The 22,816-nt window shown below is 32.9% G+C and overlaps 2 protein-coding genes across 4 annotated transcripts in view; both read left to right on the top strand.

Moving 5' to 3' along the window:
* The window catches only part of LOC119829201 (rho GTPase-activating protein 7), a 212,828-nt gene extending 202,275 nt beyond the window's left edge, over positions 1-10,553 (top strand). For all 3 annotated transcript variants that reach the window (XM_038351603.1, XM_038351604.1, XM_038351605.1), the window contains exons 8-20: positions 1,196-1,336; positions 1,642-1,751; positions 2,331-2,498; positions 2,758-2,870; positions 3,188-3,440; positions 3,639-3,742; positions 4,125-4,249; positions 4,694-4,853; positions 5,265-5,359; positions 6,409-6,546; positions 7,176-7,316; positions 7,733-7,942; positions 8,198-10,553. In XM_038351603.1, the coding sequence (XP_038207531.1) occupies positions 1,196-1,336; positions 1,642-1,751; positions 2,331-2,498; positions 2,758-2,870; positions 3,188-3,440; positions 3,639-3,742; positions 4,125-4,249; positions 4,694-4,853; positions 5,265-5,359; positions 6,409-6,546; positions 7,176-7,316; positions 7,733-7,942; positions 8,198-8,312 (1,873 nt within the window). In that variant the 3' untranslated portion in view covers positions 8,313-10,553. The remainder of the gene's footprint in view (positions 1-1,195; positions 1,337-1,641; positions 1,752-2,330; positions 2,499-2,757; positions 2,871-3,187; positions 3,441-3,638; positions 3,743-4,124; positions 4,250-4,693; positions 4,854-5,264; positions 5,360-6,408; positions 6,547-7,175; positions 7,317-7,732; positions 7,943-8,197) is intronic.
* Positions 10,554-11,501: 948 nt separating this feature from the next.
* On the top strand, positions 11,502-22,270 carry LOC119829062 (putative glutathione-specific gamma-glutamylcyclotransferase 2). Its single transcript, XM_038351431.1, has 3 exons — positions 11,502-12,003; positions 13,702-13,737; positions 20,609-22,270. Exons 1-3 carry the CDS (start codon positions 11,743-11,745, stop codon positions 21,125-21,127), a joined length of 816 nt encoding a protein of 271 aa, XP_038207359.1. The 5' UTR covers positions 11,502-11,742; the 3' UTR covers positions 21,128-22,270.
* The last annotated feature ends 546 nt before the right edge of the window (positions 22,271-22,816 follow it).

Genomic DNA, 22,816 nt, shown 5'->3' with positions numbered 1-22,816 from the left:
AACATTTAAATAGGCAAACAATTTTCCACCCCAGTAATAATTATTCTTACGGAATCATTACAAATTCCGTCCGCTTAAACGAACTCCACAAGCGATTGATTGAAACCCCCAAACTCATCGAGTTCGAATAATTACTCAACATTGTTCACTTTTGGAGTTGTCAAGTTGGGAAGATACTCGAGGGGCGGCGTTTGAAAGTTTGCAGTCTGCAAATTTGCTGAGACTAAAATGCCTAGGGTCGAGAGGGTCATAAAGAATATTCGCACTTTGCAGCTTATACTCAGTTAAATTATTTATCTGACAGTGAACTAATATTAGTGATGAATATATGAAGAACTAGCTGCGTCCCGCGGTTTCACCCGCGTAAGACCGTATCCCGTAGAAATATCGGGATAAAAAGCCTATATGTTATTCCAGTTGTCCAACTGTCTACGTACCAAATTTCATTGCAAACGGTTCAGTAGTTTTTGCGTGAAAGAGCAACAAACTCACACACATCCTTACAAACTTTCGCATTTATAATATTAGTAGGATAATTGATTGGTATTAGCTTTCTACATGTGCATTTGCTAGTCACCACGAAATAATGATAGTCTCTTTTCAATTTTCATCCAGATAACATAAAAACCGAATGCACTAAGCACTCATGTAATAATGAAGGAATCATATAGAGCAAGAGTTTTATAAGTTTTCGATCGTCACGTGGGAGACCTCATAAGCGTCCCCAATACGAATATCTGTGTCATTTGTAAGGAAGCGATTAGTCTGTGTCTAATTGCCTCAAGCAGACACAATAAGTAACTTGTAATGGACATTGGACAATAGTGTATTGGTATGCTAATACGTGCCGACCACGACTAATGTGCGTTTTTCTCTGCTATTTTGTGGGGCAATGAACTGGATTTGTACCGTGAAGAGTCCATTTTAATGTAGCTTAGCTAGAGTTAGTTGATTTTGTTCGCTAATGTTCGAAAGAAAATAACGGAATTGCGGTATTTTGATTTATCTACGTGTGCTCTGTGTTTATTTGTAATAGCTCCCACAATTGTATGTAGACAATTTTTTATTTATTATGTCTCCACCACTACAATATTGTATGTTAGTCTTTTGCAATTATAAAAGCACATTTAATGTTAAATGACTCTTATATGCATACGAGCATTTGTTTGTACCTAATAAATAAAAACCTTTTCAGATTTCGTGATCGCAGTCTAAAGAGAGACAAATCAGCGTCCAGAAGTTCAGAACTAGACAGCAGTCCAAACTCAGCTGGATCGAGGTCTCATGATGGTGACCATGACGATGATGACGATAGTCTCGATATTAAAACTAAAAAGTAAGTTAATGGCATATGTTCTTATTTGTATAGGTTTTTACCCAAGCAAAGCAACTCAATTGCATCTCATAAACAATTTTATTATAAGGACTTTTACATTTGTAAATGCGTGTTGTGTATCCATGAAGAAAATGGAATCGTACGATTGAAACGTAGATGTTGTTATATTATATTATTAATTTGTTGAAAAACATACTAGAGTTATTTTTCTATTTGCTCGGCCGGTCCCAAAACACATCCGTATTTTCCGTTCATTTATTTTCCTTAAGAACAAACATGTGTATTTATTTGTTCAAATCTTTCAGAAACAACATACAAAGGTGGTATTCATTTAGGACGAGTGCTCTCAACGGCGGACCGAAAGCAAACAACACGTTACAGCCAACGCCAAATCAGAAAAACCCCGAAGCTTATTGTGAGTTCGATTTCTTTAATATATATTCTAACATTTTTATTATTATACATGTATTTATCTTAGCCAAGAAATCTATTTATTTTTCTTCGTATACATAATGTTTGACGGTCTCGTAATTTTTTTATGTAGTTGCCTAGATCTAACTGACATTGCACTACGCGACATTTTTTATTTAAATCTCGCAATTTTTTTAATATCCATACTTAATTCATAAAAGTATCATATCTTTTATTTTCTATTCTGATAAAGTCAACCTTTTATACACTAAAATATTATATGCTCAATGTTTTGTAAGAATGGAGACTTGCTAATGTACTTTTCTCTGAAGTCTAAGGATGGATTGATGAATACGACTAGTTGGGTCTTGCTAAAATTTGCCACATAACTAAATAAAGTAGTAGTAGTAAATAAGGTCTTATAGTAGGTTTCACACCTTTTATGTTATGATAAACATAAAACATTTAAAGTTTATTGTTTATTTATTATATTTTCTACAATTTTTGTGTTCTGCTTTGGTTTTATGAAAAGTCTTTGGTTTTAATAAAGAATTAGCCCATAATATCTACTTTGAATTTTCAGTATCACGACCTATGTCCTCACTATCATGCGGTCAACTGCATATATTGAGGAAACTAGCTCTATTACGGTTAACCGCGTGTATGGAGCGGTATTGTCCATCGCACAAGTCTGGATGGAACTGGGAATTACCGAAGTTGATAAGGAAGATTAAAACGCCTGATTATAAAGGTGAGAGAAAAAAATATGTACGTAATCAGTAAAAAGAAAAAAATAGGGATATAAATTGGCATGAGTAATGCCTGTCATAAATAATTAGTATTGAGGTACCTACACACAAGCGAATACACAGAAAGTTGCCCGCTATGACATAAAAAAAAGCCAATGATTAAATCGAATGATCTGATTAATTGCTTTTATAATATTCTATACCAATAAGCTGTGTGCCTTTATTACTAATTTTTAACGATAACATAAAATTTAATTACAGACAAAACAGTATTCGGAGTGCCTCTTACAGTGTCGCTTCAGAGGACAGGACACTCTTTGCCCAAACCAATACAGTGCGCATTAAACTGGTTGAAACAAAATGCTATGGATCAGGTAATACCACGCTTTTTTAGGTATATTATCTTAAAATGTTTTATTGGAAAAAGTTGTAGAAGTTCAATTTAATCTAAAAGCTAACTTATAGCCAAAAAGTCTTGTTATGCACTCTTCTCTTCTGTTTCTCCATTTACCTTTATATAAACAGTGACGCCTTGACTCTTATCTTATCTTGAGTAATTAAAAGATTTTAACAAAAAAAATAATCCAACACTACAACGGAAGTAAATAAAAATTACCGCTGCTCTAAACGCAAAAAAGTGCGACAAAATCCAACAACAGATTAATCAAAGGCACACGTAACCCGATTCCAGATGGGAATATTCCGTAAAGCGGGTGTCAAATCTCGCATCGCCAAGCTGCGCACAATGGTGGAATCAGCTGGCGCAACCAACGGCGCGTTCGCGATCGAGAACATCAACACGACGGAGCCGGCGCTCTGCAGCCTCAGCTTCGACGGTGCGCAGGCGCACGACGTGGCGGATGTCGTCAAGCAGTACTTCCGGGAGCTGCCGGACGCGCTGCTCACTAATAAGCTTAGCGAGACGTTCATCGCGATATTCCAACGTGAGTTTTTTTTTAGTTCTAATTCGTTTTATACAGTGGGTATGTTAGTTTTCCTTCAGTTTAAAAGTACCATAATTACGTTTAGCAGACGTTTAAGTTAGCAATACTTATTTGTTGAATAGCAGTAACGTATGGTATTGTTTTTGAGCACTAATTTCTTCGGAAAAAAAAATGAAAAAACTTGTATTATGTTTGCAGATGTTCCTGAACCCTTACGACCAGATGCCGTGCAGTGCGCTTTGCTATTGTTACCTGAAGAACACTTGGAAGCTTTGCAGTCTTTGTTAATATTCTTAGCAGAGGTAAGAACGCGTAATTTCTGATTTTAACTTATTTATAGTTTAACAAAAATCAAACATAATTTTTCAAAATATTTTTTTTCACAGTTTTAATTCCGCTCTGACAAAACTGAAATCGGTTATTATTTAACAAATTATACTACTCCAATTAAGATGTCCAATCTGTTTTTCATACTTGTACCCTAATTGTACTGTATAAATTTATCAACTTAAAAATAAATAATATATATCTTATATATGAAATTCCCGTGTCACAATGTTAGTTACCAAACTCCGAAACGGCTGAACCGATTCTTATACGTCTGAGAATCGGCCAACATCTGAACGATAATTATATCGACACATTCACTTAAATCACATTGTAAGATTTAAATCAAATTATAAGGTGGCAGAACACTCAGCGGTGAACCAAATGACGGCGTCCAACCTGGCCGTGTGCTTCGCGCCGACGCTGCTGCGGCTGCACCACGCGCCGCCCGCTGGTAGCACGAAGGAGGGCAACTCTAACCGGTTAGTGCTTTTTTTTTTCTTTTTAACTTCATTCGGTTAAGTGCTGACACTTCTTCTTTCTCTATGGAAAGAGCTAGATTTTTTTTCTTTTTTGGGTTATTCTTTTTTGGGGCAATAAGATATTATGTTTGTAAGAGCTAACATAATATTTAAAGGTAAAAAAACATTAACATTAAAAAAAATGTACTTACATTCCTTAAGGAATTAGATGAGTGCAGAACATTCTTTAGTATATTTAAATTATCCTCATTTAATTTAAATAAAATGCAATTTTTCACTTCATACATAATATAAGTGTAAATAGTGTAATTATAAAATAGATGACATTTCAACTACAAAGTTATTGTATTCAATTTTTTAATTTATTTACTTTGTTTCATTCCTTCGTGTTACCGTTAAAAATCTTCAAAAATGCGTATCTAAAATCCAAATATGTTACTACAGAATGATAATAGAAAGCGTAGCTGACCAGCGCCAGATAAGCGAAAGCAGAGCGGCACACGCGTGTCTCTTACTCCTCATACAAAAACATGCGCAATTATTCTTGGCGCCCGCTGACATGCTCGCGCGCTGCAAGTTCAACTACTTCGAGGAAAGCGTGCCCGTAAGTGTATTGCAATAAAGACTATAATGCTGTAACGTCATATTGATAACAACTTGCAGTGTCTAAGAATATGGTCAAGTATTTAGAAGGTGCGCCCGTAAGAGCATGATAATAATGTCTATAATTCTGCGACAGAATAATACATACATATTAAAAATATGCCAGAATATCGTTGTTTCAGTATCTAGATATTTTGAAAATAATTACTTTAATTTATTATGACTGAGTACATCTTGAAAGTTTTTCTCATAATTTTAGAACTAGCCACAAGTTTACCTAATATCCGAATACTTTTACTATAAATTGAAAGCAAAAGAAATAGGCTTTTATGAATTCAATTAAACCAATACCTACTCCGAAAAAAAAGACATTAGACTAATTTCATTAGAATCATAAAAATACCAATTCCAGGTTGCCCTTGAAGAATTAGGCGCAGACTTCAATCAAGACTGGAAGGGATTCCAACAAGCCTGCATAAAGGCACTATTAAAAGAAGCCAAAGAAAAGTAAGTGCTTTCTATTCACTTGTGTATTTTTGTTATTCCAACTTATACTATCTTATTCTAACAACAAAATTTTCTTTCCATTCTAACGTATTTCGTGCTTTTTTAGAGTCAGTGGGAGATCAGGGAAGAGGTGAGACGTGGATGTTAGATGAATGATCATTGATCACATACTTTCACCCATCTGTTCTTTGCTTTCTTACTTATTCTTGCTATAAGATAACTTTCATATCAGGCTTTATATCAGATATTCTACTAAAATATATTTTACACTTACTTTGACTTTGGTTGTTAAGTGGAAACAGAAAAGGTAGTATTCTTAATTTAACATAATAATATTGCCATATAGGAACATGCATAGGTGTAAAACATACAAATTAATATAAAAGTAAAGGACAGATTTCACTATCACCTTCATTCTAGATGTCTTGTGGGCACTTTGCCTGTAGGTGTTATTGATATTGATGTTAGATAATTGGTTGTTCAAGTTTAAATATTATATGGATAAATTATAAAAATATAATTCAATTAAAATATTTTAGCACATAACAAATTAAAAGGGTCAACCCATTGCAAGTGCACAACTTTTCACAACGTTTAAAGTTCGGTTTTTAAAACACTGATTAAAATAACCACTTGACTTTTATTGGTATTCATAAATTTCATTTTGCATCAATATAATAAATAGATCAATATAATGTCCTCTGACTGTTATGGTTACAAATCTATTATCTCTCTCTCTCAGAACCGTATCTCTAGGTTTGCATATTGGTGATCGCAAGTACCTGCTTATGTTATATTATAATTATATATTTTTTATATCAAACTGAATAGAAAGATTATTTAAGTAGTAGATAAATGCATCACTATTTCGTTTTTTTGGTAAAAACTGATATGATACTATTAAGCTTAATTAATAAATATTTTTTTTTATAATAAATACCCTCCTTCAATCTAAAACATCTGATAAAAATATCAATATCAAGCGATTCCCCTCTAATCCACTGCAACCACAACGAAAGCTAAATCCAATCTACCATTTAACATCCCAGAACCCGCGGTTGGATGTCCGTGTCCGGGGCAGCCGCGCACGTGGAGCTGTGCTGCAAGAAAGTGGGCGACGGCCACCCGCTGCGCTTGTGGAGGGCCACGACTGACGTGGAGGCGCCGCCGCAGGAGGTTATGCAGAGGTATTGTACAGTTTGGACAGAATAATAGAGGTCTCTTGAGCATTATGTGATGTATGCAAGTGAAAATATGAATAAATAGAAATTAAACTTTATGAATGGTTATTGATTTAAACTTGTTCAACGTTGGGTTCTGGTATTATCAGATCTATGACAGACTGGAATATGGTTTTATCATATTTTTATGTGTAACCGCCTCCTTGGCATAGTGGTTAACGCGTGAGCGTAAGACCGAGGGGTCCTGGGTTCGAATCCCGGTGGGGACGCAAAAAAAAAATGTCTCGGTCTGGCAGAACACAGAAGGCTGATCACCTACTTGTCCATAAAGAAAATCGATCAGTGAAACAGATGCATATCATCTGCCCCATACCCCAGTAGGGGACACGGGACTTCACTTTATATTTTTATGTATCGTTATTGAGTTGAAATCCGTATTTGAGTTTCTAAATTGAATGAAAAAGGAGCACAATTGTTGGATAAGATAATAATTCTACATAAAAATTAATTCAGTTTGAACATTCGTTCATAATGTTTTGTTTAGGTACTAATAACACTCATAATATTATTTGAGTTTTTTACAAAAGTAAGTAAGTATTAAATCACCTAATGGCTAATTAATAAAATCTTTGTAGGATACTCCGAGAGCGACATATTTGGGATGATTCGTTGGTGAAATGGAGGGTAGTTGAAAAGTTAGGGCCCAATGCAGAAGTGTTCCAGTATATCACAGCATCGAGTTTCAATTTGCCACCAAGAGATTATTGCGTTTTAAGGTGAGTTTTTATCTTCATAGTAAGTTATCACATCTCCTTCCACTTATCTCTTCATATAATCAAATTTAGCTTACGGCCAATTTTCGATAATCCATTGCAAGCACGTAACATTCATTTAAAATGTATTTCATAAAAAAACCGGTTTCATGTAGAATCAAGCAGTGAGATGTTGGGCTGCATCATAACTACATATCAGTTATACTATGTAGAATGTACAAAATCGCTTTTTGCATGTCCCTATGTTGTATGCTTAAATCTTGAGAACTGCGCGCACGGATTTTGATGGGGTTTTTTTTAATAGGTAGAGTGATTCACGAGGAAGTGTTATAAGTATAATAACATTTATAAATTGCTCCGAATTTATCACGAGCCGCAGGCAACAACTAGTGTGTGTAAATCGATCGAATAATCCGTAGATCGTGGCAAGGCGGCGGTGGTGGCGGGGGATGGTGCGCGGTCGCCGAGACGTCGGTCGCGCACAGCGGCGCAGAGGCGGGCGGCGCGGGGGGCGCGGGCGGCGCGAGCGCGGGGGGCGCGCGGGGTGTCGTGCTCGCCTCACGGTACCTCGCGCAGCCGGCTGGCAAGGGCCGCAGTCGGCTCGTGCACCTCGCCAGGGTTGACACTATGTGAGTTCTTATGATACGTTAACATTAGAGCAGCAGTGTTGGTGGAAACTTTTATTGGCGTTAATCGGATGAAAACATTGCTATATGCGATTTCAAGTCTGAAACACCATGAATTCGAGGCTAAATTAATCCATATAAAGTTGATGTAATGAAAATAACAATTTCATTGGGAGACTCCTAAATGTAATTGACACTTCTTCATATTTTGTCGACAAACAAAGAGACAATAATAAAAAAAGTTATTTCTCCTTCCAGGGGCAGAACACCGGAATGGTACAACAAATGCTACGGCCACATCTGCGCGCTGTATCTAGCTCGTATTCGAGCATCCTTCAAGCACAACACAGAAGGCCCTGAATCAAATGTATGATCAAAACATTCCACTTAAGTTTAGTCAACATTTGACTTGACTTAAGTTTGACATAACAATTGTGTGTCTACAGCCTTATATGGCAATCGTGTAAAATACTTTACATTGTGGTTTTGATGATATTATCCATACTCAATAAAACTTTAAATTTGATTTTTATTACCTGCAGAATGGTAATATAGGCATAAGACAATGCATAATATTTTTATCGAAATATACTTTTAGAGTTACAAAGTGTATTTACCTACCTCTATCTATGCTCTGTTTACGTGAGACTAATTATTTTAACAATGATAAAAAATGCCAATACAGTAATCATTTTGAAGCTTATATAATTAATGGCATATTTTCAAGATGTCTAAAATTTTGTGTTGCTTGTACTAGTCAAATAAATAAATACTTTTTAATAATGCAATAGCTTTAAAGCTGATAGGTATGCAATATGAAGAAAAGCATGGCATTACCAGAAACATGTGAACAATTAATTTTATTTCTAATTTTTATTGGTCTTCTAATGTAAACGGGGCATAACTAAAGTTTATCAAAACCCACTCATGGGACCTACCAAAAATCCTGACTATTTGTATGTTTAATACTTTTTAGTAAAGTATTTAAATTCCCCTGGTGCATAATGTATATAGTTACAGAATTAATATAAGCATCACAATTTTCAATATACTATTATAGATGGATGTAATCTCATTATATTTATTAAAAGTAAATGTTTTACCAATCCTTAAGAAGTTATCATAACATATCGCTAGTCATAATATATCTATGAATTAATAAAAACATTATAACACATTAACCGTACCTGCCCTGTGTTCAGGAAAATATATAGTATTATATAAAATTATTCATATATTCAATATTGTACTTACCACATTGGTGGGAGCTTTCAAGATTTTGAAATGTAATTGTTGATGTTGTATGAACGTTTATGTAAAAAGTCTGATTGTAAATAGTTTAGATAGGAAAATGTGACCATCACAAAATTCTAGATTTATAAAAAGGTCTTTAGAGAGTGTGACTTAATGAGTACCCAATATAATATTATAAACTGCAAAACAACATGTTGTGTTGGAAGTAGTTTAATTAAATAGAAATATAGTTTTGTGCAATTTTATGTCACATTTTGTAAAGACAATTTATTTTTATTCCTGTTGTGGAAGAAAATGAAAGCCAAATATCACAATATTAGGTTAAGATAATGTTTGTAAATATGATGCAATGATATTTTGATGTAGTAATCTCAATAATTTATGTGTTGTTAGTTACCTACCTGTGGAATCACAATTTTAATAAATGTTGGTGCCCATAAGAATAAGATATTTTTCCTTAAGTACTAAGTAATGTTATTATTATAATGGAATATTTGTCTGCACATTATCTTAACAACACAATTTAAAATATAATACGTGCTTGCAGTTTACCTAATAAATAAGTTATTAGTACAAGTGAAAATAAATGCAGCCATACCAAATAATGTCCATTGTAAATCCATACTTCATTTTCATTCCGTATCATTTACTTAAATAACCAAACAAAATATTAATTGAAAATGATTTATAATATTTTTATTCACTTTGTCATTCCAATTCAGAATTATAATAATTAATGTTAAAAGTCACTTCAATAATTCATATTTTTTCACTTTTGTCAATAGTACCTTATGTACCCAAACAAAACAAATATACGTACGAAATGTAACTTATAATATAGAGAGTTGAAAATAATTCCAATAATTTGCTACTATTCTGAAGGAGTTTTTAAATTCATTGTATTTTCAATTTTCAAATCTTATGTGACCGCGCAAATTGCAAAATTTTGTCAGATGTCAAAATACTTGACATACATTGACAAATAATGGCTGATATCTGTGGGAAAGTTGAAATTAGTAAATGAAACATTAAATCCAATTCCCAAATTATAGTACCCAGCTTTTGGTGTTTTAATATAACATTTTTAAAATTAACTATATCAGTATAATTTAAATTTGTATAATATATCAGTAGGTATTTTACAAAAATATAATTATGTAAATTAATCTCAGATTATATTGTACTAATTATTATATTGACTGTTAAAATGCAATGCAACCGCACGCATTCGATATTACTGCTGGACTACATTGATAATTATTATTCAGTCTTAAAATACTCCATGTTTCTATAATGTACGTTATCAGTGTGTAAAATATTATTATAAACTAATGCATTGTGATTTTATTCTTTATGAATTAAATGGACCATTATAAAAAATTTACATTTTTTTAATTCACTTTTCCTATGCCTAGGGAACTTTTTACATAAATTATTACAAAAACTGCATTAATTCAATGTTCAAACTGATTTCAGACTTCCGAGTCTACCTACCTTACACTCTGAGGTTCATAGACTTATGTGACCAAATAAAATAGGCATCATTTTCAAGATGTATGTAAAACTGAGTGTGAAAGACAAACATTACTTATCAACCGAAATCGTAAAATGTTCTCACAGACCCACAGGCCACAGGACTCTTATGCGGGTTCAAGAAAGGTAATGTGTTCAGACCATTATTCATCATGCTAACCAAGTGTGGATTGCGAAAATTTGAAAGAATAGAAAAAATTTGATCACGAGGCGGGATTCGAAACTGCGTCTTGTGGCAAACCGTAGCAACGCCTAGCCTCTCGGCCACCCATGATCCCTTAAATTCTTGGATGTTTTTCTTCATCATTTGGAGCAGTGGTGATGTGAATAATGCGCAGATTTCTTGCACACCCATTTGTCTTTTCTTTTTTTTTGACACAGTTTTGAATCGTTATTACAATAAAACCAATCTATCTCATACCCACGGAATATAAATACATTCTATTATTTATTCAACAGACAGATGAGGGCAATGATATTAAATTTTCTTTCTTCCACTTGTCTTGACATATTGCAAAATTATTTTATCCTCAATGGACATAGCTTATGTTGTAATTATGTTCTCTTATGTAGGAATAAAAAAGTATCTGCTTAAATTTTGATCATCGTCTTACGGAAATAAAATTTAGACCGAAAATTATAGAGCGCGGGAAACCGCTGGTATGTCAATGTCATTTGACATATGTCATTTCTGAACTAATTTTCATTCTTCATACTTCAACTATTGTCTTTGTCAGATGACGGCTGATGCTCGCAGCTCGTTATTCACTAGTCAGTTCACAATCATATGGCGAGATGGGTGGTGAAGTTATAAAATTATTATCATTTATTTTATAGTATACGATTAAGTTCTAAGTGCATTTAGCGAAAGTTCATAATGAGACAGTAGTATAAAATATAGTTCAATTCTGTGATACTTTAATTATAAGAAGCCTTCATTGACGCTTTCACTCGCTTTTCCTAAATCGGTGTCAATAAAAAGTACTTTTAAGAAAGTCCGCGATATAAATTCAAAAATGGAAAGAATACAACATTTTGAATCGGAGGCGAGCACTTCGAATTCTAAATCAGAAGAAAACCAAAACGGTATAAATCCCAAAATTTCTATTGAAAAATTTGAAGAAGTTAATCGTAAAGAACCTTTTTGGGTTTTCGGATATGGATCTCTTTGCTGGAATCCTGGTTTTGAATATCAGCAGTCGATAACTGGCTATGTAAAGGGATTTTCTCGAAGATTTTGGCAAGGAAATACAACACATCGAGGGACTGATACCCACGTAAGTATATTGATTAAAAATAGAAATAAATAATTTTGTATACATGGTGTCTTTAAGATAAAAAAAAACCACGAAAAATCTATTAAAAAATTCGCATTTTAAATAAACAAGTAAATATTTAAAATATAAACGTTATTGATGTATTTATAAACTCATAAGTCTGACTGATGCAACTTTTGCGCGTCCTTTCACATTTTTGCACCTTGACCATGCGCCTTGATTGTTTGTTTCCGTCTTCCAAATTAATTTAGTTTTTTGACGATTGATATAATGTAAAAGAGATAATGTAATATACCTAAAGAAATATTCTTAATTTGGACAGAAATATTCTTTGTTCAAATCAGTCAATTAATCATATTTCAAAGCACCTTATTTCATGTAGGTATATAAAATCTTTAACATTTATAAAGTATATATAACATTTTGGGTGTATTAGACATAAAGATATGTAATTTTATTGTTTTTCAAGAACATAAATCATTTTTGGAATAGCAAATTTAAAAATCTCCAAAATATGTGTAAAATAGTTAAATAAAGTTGTATGTTTGACTGAGATTAGAAAAAGATTAATCTCATATTGATTATGTAAATAATAGTTGAATGCCAATTATGATGTGTTCATTGAGATAAGAATAAGTGGCACTTCAATATATAATGCGTTTAATGGACTGATAAGAAATAAGCTTATATCTAGACAACAAACGCTTTAATACAATTAACATTTGTGTTTGATGATCTATGGGTTCATCGCTATATATTAATTGTATATGAGTAATGTTTCCTAACTATAGGGATTTCATAAAATTTTATTTTTTGCCTTGTGAATCAAAAGAATGTATTAAATATTGTATTAGTTAGAGTTTTTATTTATTTACCTGGTGGACCAATTATTATAATTCTTTTTTATTTCAAAGCTAGTGCCTACTATATGGTCCCATCTAAATGAAGTCTAGTACTGACAAATTGTTGGCAGTTAAGTTTTTCGTTAGTCTAGAATTATTATCAAGTGCAGTCTATGCCTTCAATTAAATTACAATAATAATGAAATGTCAGTGTGTCATCAGTAATGTTATATTTGATTGCATGTATAGTGTTTTTATTTGTTTTTTTTTTAAGTTTAAGTAAGCTTATTATAGAAGATATGTATGTATATTGAAATGCTGATAAGAATATTTGTACAAAATTAGTTTTTAGAGGCTATTCATCATCATCATCATCCACCTATATTAGCTCCCACTGCAAGAACATGTCTGGCCAAGTGCAGGTTGACATATGTCACATGTCTTCGAACATCTGATTCTTGGACATGCTGGTTTCCATACAAAGTTTTCTTATTATATTTTTCTTCAACATTTCGAGCTGTCGTGAGGTTGATGAAGTGCATATAAATTGAAAAATTAATATCCAAACTGCACTCGCTACGCCTCAAACCACCGGCTTTTCGAGTTATGTCCGATTTAGGTCCTCACCACTGAGCGACCACTGCCTTTTTCATATACGTTAATATAACGTATTATTAAGTTTTTTTTATTAAGTATTATTCTTATTTCTTGTTTCACCAGGGTCGTTTTTGATAACATATATCAACCGTAATTTGCTTGTTAAGGACCTACACGACTATCCTTCCTAGCATTGGAATCAATGCTTCGATTTGGTATAAAACTGATTTTTCTAATAAAAAAATATATTTTGTTACAGCCTGGTCGTGTCGCTACTCTAATCGAAGACAAAGAGGTATGTAAACATAATACTCCACGTAATTAGTAGCAACTATCCACATCAGTTTATCAGGATGTTTAAACTTTCCTAGCTAAACACTGACATACGAAAAGAACAAATTTCTAGACGTTTCACAGTTCATTCTTTTCAATGAATTAAATCAATGTGCGTTCACTTCCTGTATAAATATAGTTGAATATTAATGGATATACTTATTTTTTTTACAATAAAACTCAGCGTTCGTAGTTTTAAGTAAAACTAAATTGTTATTCGAAATAGTGGTGATATTGTAGCAAAAAAATTATCAATAGCCATCGTGCTGTATAACAAGCGGTCTGACCTGGCTTCACCCGTAGTACGCTTTTTCTCTCCATTACAACCTCCTTTGTGCCTGAACACAGATGTTCAAAAACACTTCGCCGAATTGGTCGAGCCGTTCTCGAGTTTTACGCTTAGCAACACATTTGGTGAATTTAATTTTTAGTTTTATAGCATTGAAATTTGGTGTTTAATCTTATATACATAGATGTTTCCTGATTTCTACTGTATCTCTTCTCTATATTTTATTTATTAGTAATAAAATAAAATATTTTTCAAACAAAAAAACAAAGTAAATTAATTGGGAAAGTAAGTTGATGCTCACTAGCATCAGAAAGACTATTGTTTGTTACGACGTACATGTATTTATACTTATTATTCGATTCTCATTTAGACTACATAATTTTTAAACTACACTTGCAGAAATGAATAAAGTATGATAAAAGTTCGCTGAACCTAATGTAGCATTTGTCACAGTAAGCCCTTACACACGGTAGTCAGATAAAGTTTGCGAAACAACATAGGCATTATTACAAAAATACTATCTTACCATAACTCGCAATCGAATTAACTGATGAAATAATTTCCAAACGGTCAATTAACCTAATTACGAAATTGTTTGATCACAATTCGGGATTTCCTAATAAACGGAAAATTGCCAATTGTTCTAATTTTTAACCAATTTTATGGTCAAAATGTTTGAGCGGCTATTGAGCTTGAAGTTTAAGTAGTCTTCCTTCCAATTTGACACTGAAAGTTTGAAATAGGAGGATTGTATGTAGGTATATGAACATTATTTTATGTTATAGTCGTGTAATAATGAAGGAAACCTTTTACATGTTACAAGAACATTGAAAGAACGCGAGTGAAGAACAATATATAATAAACTTTTAAAATATCGTATCGTAATAAGTATCTCCATGGTACATTAATAAGCTTGTGTTAGAAATTACAGTGATTAACTTCCTACTAATATTATAAATGCGAAAGTTTGTAAGGATGTGTGTGTTTGTTGCTCTTTCACGCAAAAACTATTGAACCGATTGCAATGAAATTTGGTACGTAGACAACTGGACAACTGGAATAACATGTAGGCGACTTTTTATCCCGATATTCCTACGGGATACAGATATACGTGTGTGAAACCGCGGGGCGCAGCTAGTAATAAATAAAAGTAAATTTGTCATTTTGTGTTAATATTGTGTTATGTTTTCCCCGAGTACATAAATTATGACGTATTTGTATGACGCATTCAGTATTGCAACTGCACGGAGGTTTATAGCCGAGGTAACTCCACCTCTTTATAATGAAACTCCATATTAAGATTTACGCGGGATCCGTTTATAAGAATACTCATGTTGTTTGGCGAAATCATTTTAACCTCATTACAAAATATGCAATTCCTAAATATACAATTATTAACTTGTGAATTCATTACAAACATGATGGATGGATTATAAGAAATGGTTCTTATAGTCCTATAGTGTGGCAAGGGACACGAAGAAGCCCGTGCCGCATGTGCTCAAATAATCTTGTCCATAGATAACAAATCTCCTTTTTCATCATTTGCATTGTCCAAATATCTATTCTACTTCTTTAAAAACCCAAAAGAAAAATGTTAAATTCTCGAAATTGTATGAAATGTAATTAAATTTTAATGAAAATGTGGACAATCGTATCCTGTTCGATGAGTGACAACTTCTGACAGAAGCACATTAACATTTTCATAATATAACAACTCCTTTTATGACACTACTGCTCATTATATAGAGAAAGAAGAGAACTCTGGCCTCAAAATGATGAGATTTAAAAAAAAAAATTTAAGCATAATTGATTTAATACGGAACTTATATTCACTACGTAAGTAATCAGCCGTGAATAATGTCGAAATAACTGCGTATTGTTTATACATTTAATTTCATTATCAGTGGCTGCGGTAGCACGTGCCTTTGTTTATTGTGGTTATCGTTCAGGCTTAAGTTATTTCAATTTATGGTATTCAAATACAAATGTTTATTTAATAGTGATAAGCTAAAACGTTACTAGGGCAAAAGGTATGGAAATCTTTCAAGTGCGAGTCTTACTCGCGACAGTAGGGGTTCGGTACGAATAAATTAAAAAGGGACTACGAAAAATGGGCTCCCCGTCCAATTCAAGACCGTGTCAACCGCTATTTAATCTCGGTTTTTTACTATTTTTGTTATAGCGGTAAATACATAAGTACATAAATACATAATCTCCGTAAATTCCAACTGTAACTATCACGGTTCACGAGATAGAGTCTGGTGACAGACGGATCGCCTAACAGACAAACGGACGGAGGAACTGTGAAGTTTTTTTTCTTCATAATATAAATTATTAATCCTGTTTTACTTTTTTGTTCGAAACCCTCAAAAGTATTATATAAATGTTATATAATAATAATTACTCGAATTGATTTTGTGATTAATATGGAAAATGCATATTTCACTAAATTCCATAAGCTTCTACAAAGTAAGTAAACATTAACATAAGAAGATATTGTAATCCGTATCATAATCTAATTCAGAAACCCTCTTTGCGTTGCGTTCTCAATATGTTACTATAACTATTTTTGTGTTAACGTCTATACAGTTTTGCCATGCAATTCAGATGAGTTTTCTGAATAGGATGTGATTTTGACGTGGCCAATATTAGTATGTATAACTTTATAATAAAAAAACCTCAAAGAGTCAAACCGTCAAACACTAATTCGATATCTCACTCTCGATAAAGAGCATCCGGTGGTTTGCGAATTGCTGGCAAGTGTCGGGCGTCGTGAATGCCACGTGATTGTAACTTAATACATAATCCTGTTACGGTTTTATTTCTATAAATGTCGCATGCCAGGGATAAACAGCCTCTGCAATGCTATGCTATATATTGAAGACGTTTTATATACACAGACAGAGGGTTACAGTAAATTGTAAGTTTGAAAAAAAAAGACTCTAAAACGGATTTTAAACGCGATTTATTCATTATATTATTAAACCGACGTCTCTTTTGTAAGTTTGAGTCGATAATAGGTATTCAACACAGGTATAAACGATGTGTTTATTTTGTTTCATTGTATATTAAACTACACAATCGGTTAATTGTAATTTAAGTTGACTTAATTTTACTAACGTTCAATAAACCTACGTTGTTTTAGAAGTAATTTTCGCATTTGACACCATCACTTTTATCAAGAAGCCTTTTATAATATAATAAATATAATCTAATATATAAAATTCTCGTGTCACAGTTTTCGTTGCCATACTCCTCCGATACGGCTTGACCGATTTTGATGAAATTTTTTGTGCTTATCCGGTATCTATGAGAATCGGCCAACATCTATTTTTCATACCCCTAAATGATAAGAGTAAGGCAGAACAGCGTTCGCCGGGTGCAGCTAGTCTAATATATAAAATTCTCGTGTCACAGTTTTCGTTGCCATACTCCTCCGAAACGGCTTGACCGATTTTGATGAAATTTTTTGTGCTTATCCGGTATCTATGAGAATCGGTCAACATCTATTTTTCATACCCCTAAATGATAAGAGTAAGGCAGAACAGCGTTTGCCGGGTGCAGCTAGTCTAATATATAAAATTCTCGTGTCACAGTTTTCGTTGCCATACTCCTCCCAAACGGCTTGACTGATTTTGATGAAATTTTTTGTGCTTATCCGGTATCTATGAGAATCGGCTAACATCTATTTTTCATCCCCCTAAATGATAAGAGTAAGGCAGAACAGCGTTTGCCGGGTGCAGCTAGTCTTAGTAATAAAAATAGGTCTAGATTAAGCTATTCATCGTGATGAAACATTTGATGCGCTCCATTTTGTGTGTCAGTTATTTATTACGTTATCTCTCAATATATAGTGAATAGAGATCATCTCATTTCATCTCCAAGGAACGTTTGCAGCGGTATCTTTGTACTTTGGGTACTTACTCAAAGCACACTGCAAAGCTTTAATTATAGTATTAAAATATTTGTAACAATGATGTATAGGCAATTGGATCACGTGTGTAGTGCGTATGGATGCACTGTACATATACTTTCTTAATATCAAACAAAGCACCTTACAATAATAGCCATTATAAGCGATATCGAAACTATAACAATCATATTTTTATACAAGGGTCATACGGTTTCAACAATGGACATTAAACAATATCTCTCTTATGTGAATCATGTCCTTTATGTTGAGATAAATTCGTACCGTCTTGACCTGGTTCATTTCTAATGTTTATTTGGGTTCAACGAAAAACTCGTGATTAATATTTGCGCAGTTGTCGTTGCCGAAACAAAAATAAACTGCTTTACGCGAAAATACTAGTCTGTATGACGTCACATGTTTAATTCTTGACGCGTTATCACTACACGAAAAATACAAACTATGTATTATTCGTGTTTTGATATAAACAATATATTTTAAGAAATAATATGTTTAGGTCAAAGCTTAACACGTTGTACAAATAGATGAGGGGAAAACACGACCGCGATTAGAATTTAAATCCATACTAATGTTATGCGAAATTTTGTCTAACTCTCTCATACGCTTTCACGGATTATCCGATTATATATGAAAATATAGGTTGATACCCAGGTTAAAAGTTCAATCATAGAGTACTTATTATTCAAAAGTTTAGTCTAAAGGGTTATACAAATGCTGAGCCACAACTAATTGATTAAACGGCGGCGCGTGTATGTCAATATGTGCTTCTTTATGTATTGACGTAGGTAAAGTAAAAATAAGATTTTTATATAACACATTAGCACTATAATTCCTTTACAAGATCATAATATTATCTAATAGAATATTTATATAACGGCCAATATTATGTCGTCTCACTACGATAACTCTTATCGTGAGAGTATTTGGGTGTCTAGACCACTTGTGATATGTATTTATCATATGATAGCCAATAATAGCATAGTCTGCATATTTTTGTACAATTCATAAAAATGTATTTAAAGGTTTCGATATTTCGATATTTTTTCGTTTCGATATTTTCACTTTTAAACCTCTAGGTACTATTTTTGCAATAGTATAAACCTTTGTTTATCTGTAGTACCTGCCAATACTTATTATTTTATTCATTAAGATATGCGGTCATTTTACTACAAATCGATTGTATATTGTGTTGTTCGACTCCATCATAATGGTTCGTTATTTAATATAAAATTAAAATAAATAACAAGTAATCAATATGGAAATTAGTTGGATAATTTTATCTGAGAGTTAGTAGTGCGACGTTCAATTTCTGAAGTTCACCTTGAACGACAAGTTTTTGAGGATTTGGAGGAAAATGATGAAATTATAAACAACGTAGACAAGATACGTGGTAAAAATTCATATTTAACGCAGAGAATATCGTGGGCCTCATCTATCTATAGATGACACTTCCGCGCTCTCATTTCTGTAACGAATGTTTGTATAATAGGAAAAGTTTAAATATCCGTATTGTTTTTATTCTAAATTAGTACGAGTTCAATGTTATACCTACGGTATGTCGGTGAAAATAATTTTGTAACCGTTCCAAAATTCATTGGCACGTGTCGTTTCATTCACTACGTTAACAGTAATATCATTTTGTAATAATGCAATTATTGAGTTTTATCTAAAGAAGTGATAGTTTATACCTGGGGATTTATACGTAAAAAATATTCACCCGAATACTAAAAGACCTCGGATTAAGTTTTATTTTTAGCGCCGGACAAAGGCCGTGACATATATTGAGGCCGGAGTGATAAAAGTGGCCAGAAAAAATATCAGAACTATTTGTAAATTCCTACATACACGTATCACATTATTAATTGTCATTATTATTTCTACGTATAATTTACGTGTGACGTATTTTCTCATATTTTCTTATCATAAGAAGTCTCTGAGTTTCAATGAAATCGGTACATTTTCCTCATATTCATAGTACTTACACGATGAAATCACCTATGAATAAATCACCTATTTTATAATTTAATTAATGAATATCGGGCACCATTAATCGCTAGGAGCACTTCCAGTTGTATTGATTCTTATTAATATATTTTTTCCTTTTATCCGATAGATAAATTTATCTCGCCAATTCCACCATTAGGGTTTATTTCACAATTAACATCGATGTCGTCAAGTACTAAGGTTACGAAAACTTCACGACACGTTCGCACTGGATGCTAACATGAGGTTATCAGCAAGTTAATAGCTCCACATGTTTCACCTATTATCACCGACCCTTACTATCGTAACTTACTTTTTATTCCTAGAGAATAAGGGAAAATTACCCAATATCCCTATTAACGTAATTTCAACCATAAATAAATAAACGCCTTTATGAAAACTATAAAAAACGGAACAGAAAAAAATCCAGGAATAAAAGAATGTTTACGGAAGAAATCAACAATAATTGGTTTTGCATTGATCTTCACAAATCACGTAATCGAATAGTTTTTATGCATTCCCAGTCTTATTTTAGTTTTTAATTTAATCGATTGAATTCACTACTTAACAATAGCTATACTTTTGTATTTCCAAATGGCAATTAAAATGGCCCATATGATTTTGTTACAGGGAATCACATGGGGAAAAGCGTTCCTAGTTGCGGCGAATAACAGTGCTGCGTTACCTTACCTCACAACTAGAGAATGCCAGCTTGGAGGCTACCGAACCTACACCGTAAATTTCCATCCTCGTCCCTCCCAATTCCTTCCAGCGAATAGCTCTAGCAAAAAAGATGCTCTCCTGTACATAGCAGTTCCTGAAAACCGGCATTGGCTCGGTGCAGCACCGCTTCCAGAAATCGCTAAACAAATTTTGGAATGCCATGGATCCGCCGGTTCCAACGTAGAATACCTTCTGAGATTAGCAGACTTCATGCGGGAAGAAGTGCCTGAAGCTCTGGATGAGCATTTGTTTTCGTTAGAACGGTTAGTTAGGAAATTCGCAGCTGATATGAAGATTGGTTTACAGTCTCTAATGGGAGAGGCGAGGGAGCGGCAAGAGGAGAAATCGGAGACGAAAGCAGTTGTTCCTAGCTCGCACTATGCGTCACGTATTCCGGACAAGAAATTGCGTTGCGTCAATATGTGATTTATTCTTTATTTCAGCTTGAATTATGAAATGACTGGCATTTATGGCCTACCCACTGATAATGAAATAAAAACATATTGTTTCGTTTCATTTGAACTGTATTTTTAATTTGTTAAAGATAGTATTTGTAAAAACAGATTTACAATTGTTTATATGAAACCAAATAGTGCCCTAAGGTTGCCAATTTGCTTTCTTCTATAGTAAACATTTTAGTAAAATATATGTGTAGCCGTAAGGAAACAAGCTTTAAGCCGGAATAAGATGTTTCTAGTATTTAAGCTTCTGTTTTGTTTCACATGTGATAGTTTATGCGAGTTCATTATTGTTTAAATTATTCGTAACAACATTATCTCGAACAATAGTCATAATGTATAACAATATCTGACGTTACGTGTGACTAAAATACTTTATTTTCTATGGACATTAGAGATGTAATAATATTTTAATTTAACCATTGCAAAATAATAAAAAAGCCCAACAAAGTACCAAACCTCAGCAATCGAATTGCTTCTATTTTTCGGCTTAATAGGCCTGGGATGGTATAGGATGGGATCCTGTCGGATTCTGCATTCTAATGGTTATGATTATTATGATGCCAATACCAGTGATTATTTTCATGACAGATACCAATAATTTTAAAATATTTCGTGCATTGTATAATTGATATCGACTTAGTTAAAATGTTCTAATAATTATATTGATTGATGACAGCTAATTTTGTTTTAATAATAAAAATGATATACCAAAAAAAAAAGAAAAGTATTATGTATGTTCGAATATATGTTAGGTTAAGTTGAAGATTTTAGTGTCAAAATATATATTATTTAAAATTTGTTTGTATGTTTTACTTTTGTTTTAATAGGAAATTTATTAATTTGTTTGGTATTTTTTAAATATTAGTGAATCGACGCTTCTGAAAATTATACGTTGTGTTATTTGAAACCGATGAATGTATGTCAATGAACTGTAAATTGAATTATAAAGAAAACGTTATTTATATTTAAGGTATTATTGTAAATTGACACCGTTTCCTCGAAGGGGATTCAAATATTGTGAGGCTAGCCTGATTTGTATGACTTTAATCTTTTGTAACTAATATAAGACAACTTGCATGAGGCGTACATAATAAATGAAATTGAATTCTACATGACGTTTTATTGAATGATACTCAAAATCCATCTATATACATAGAAAAAGTACACACCTTTTTTTAGCCGAAAAGAGATCATGAATAGTTCTAATACTGCTATCCTTAAAGGGACTTTTAATTCAGGACTTTCATTGAACCAGCTAATCTCTGGAAATACTAGGTACTAAAAATTAAATGCAAAATTGTTTTTATATTGATTAATTCATGTCTGTCTAAAGTTGTCCATATATTAGTTATTATGAATGAAAATGTTCTATAAATTGGAAAAAATGTTTCATTGTGTGGATTATCTAGTCTAGCTTGTAAATCGCAGTCCATGTTTCAGTCCAGCTTGTAAATCCCAGTCCATGTTTAATTTATGGATATATATGAATAGTAATAAATTTATCTGTCTTTAGTACAACAAACATGGTTTCAATATTCTTACAAAGAAGAGACTAAATGTTGTATATCTGGGATTGCAAAATAAATGTTCATTTTGGAATCGCAGATATACAAATTTAATGGATAAGTACTGTTTGCATATAAGTGGAATGCAT

This window comes from Zerene cesonia, chromosome 9 (genome assembly GCF_012273895.1).
Source record: "Zerene cesonia ecotype Mississippi chromosome 9, Zerene_cesonia_1.1, whole genome shotgun sequence".
Lineage (NCBI taxonomy): Eukaryota > Metazoa > Arthropoda > Insecta > Lepidoptera > Pieridae > Zerene > Zerene cesonia.
This window is presented reverse-complemented; position numbering and strand designations above follow the sequence as displayed.

Excerpts from the sequence above, each read along its gene's own strand:
- LOC119829062 (XM_038351431.1), top strand. The coding sequence starts at position 11,743 with ATGGAAAGAATACAACATTTTGAATCGGAGGCGAGCACTTCGAATTCT. Across the intron at positions 12,004-13,701 it reads ATCGAGGGACTGATACCCAC|CCTGGTCGTGTCGCTACTCT; the intron begins GTAAGTATATTG and ends ATTTTGTTACAG. Across the intron at positions 13,738-20,608 it reads CTCTAATCGAAGACAAAGAG|GGAATCACATGGGGAAAAGC; the intron begins GTATGTAAACAT and ends ATTTTGTTACAG.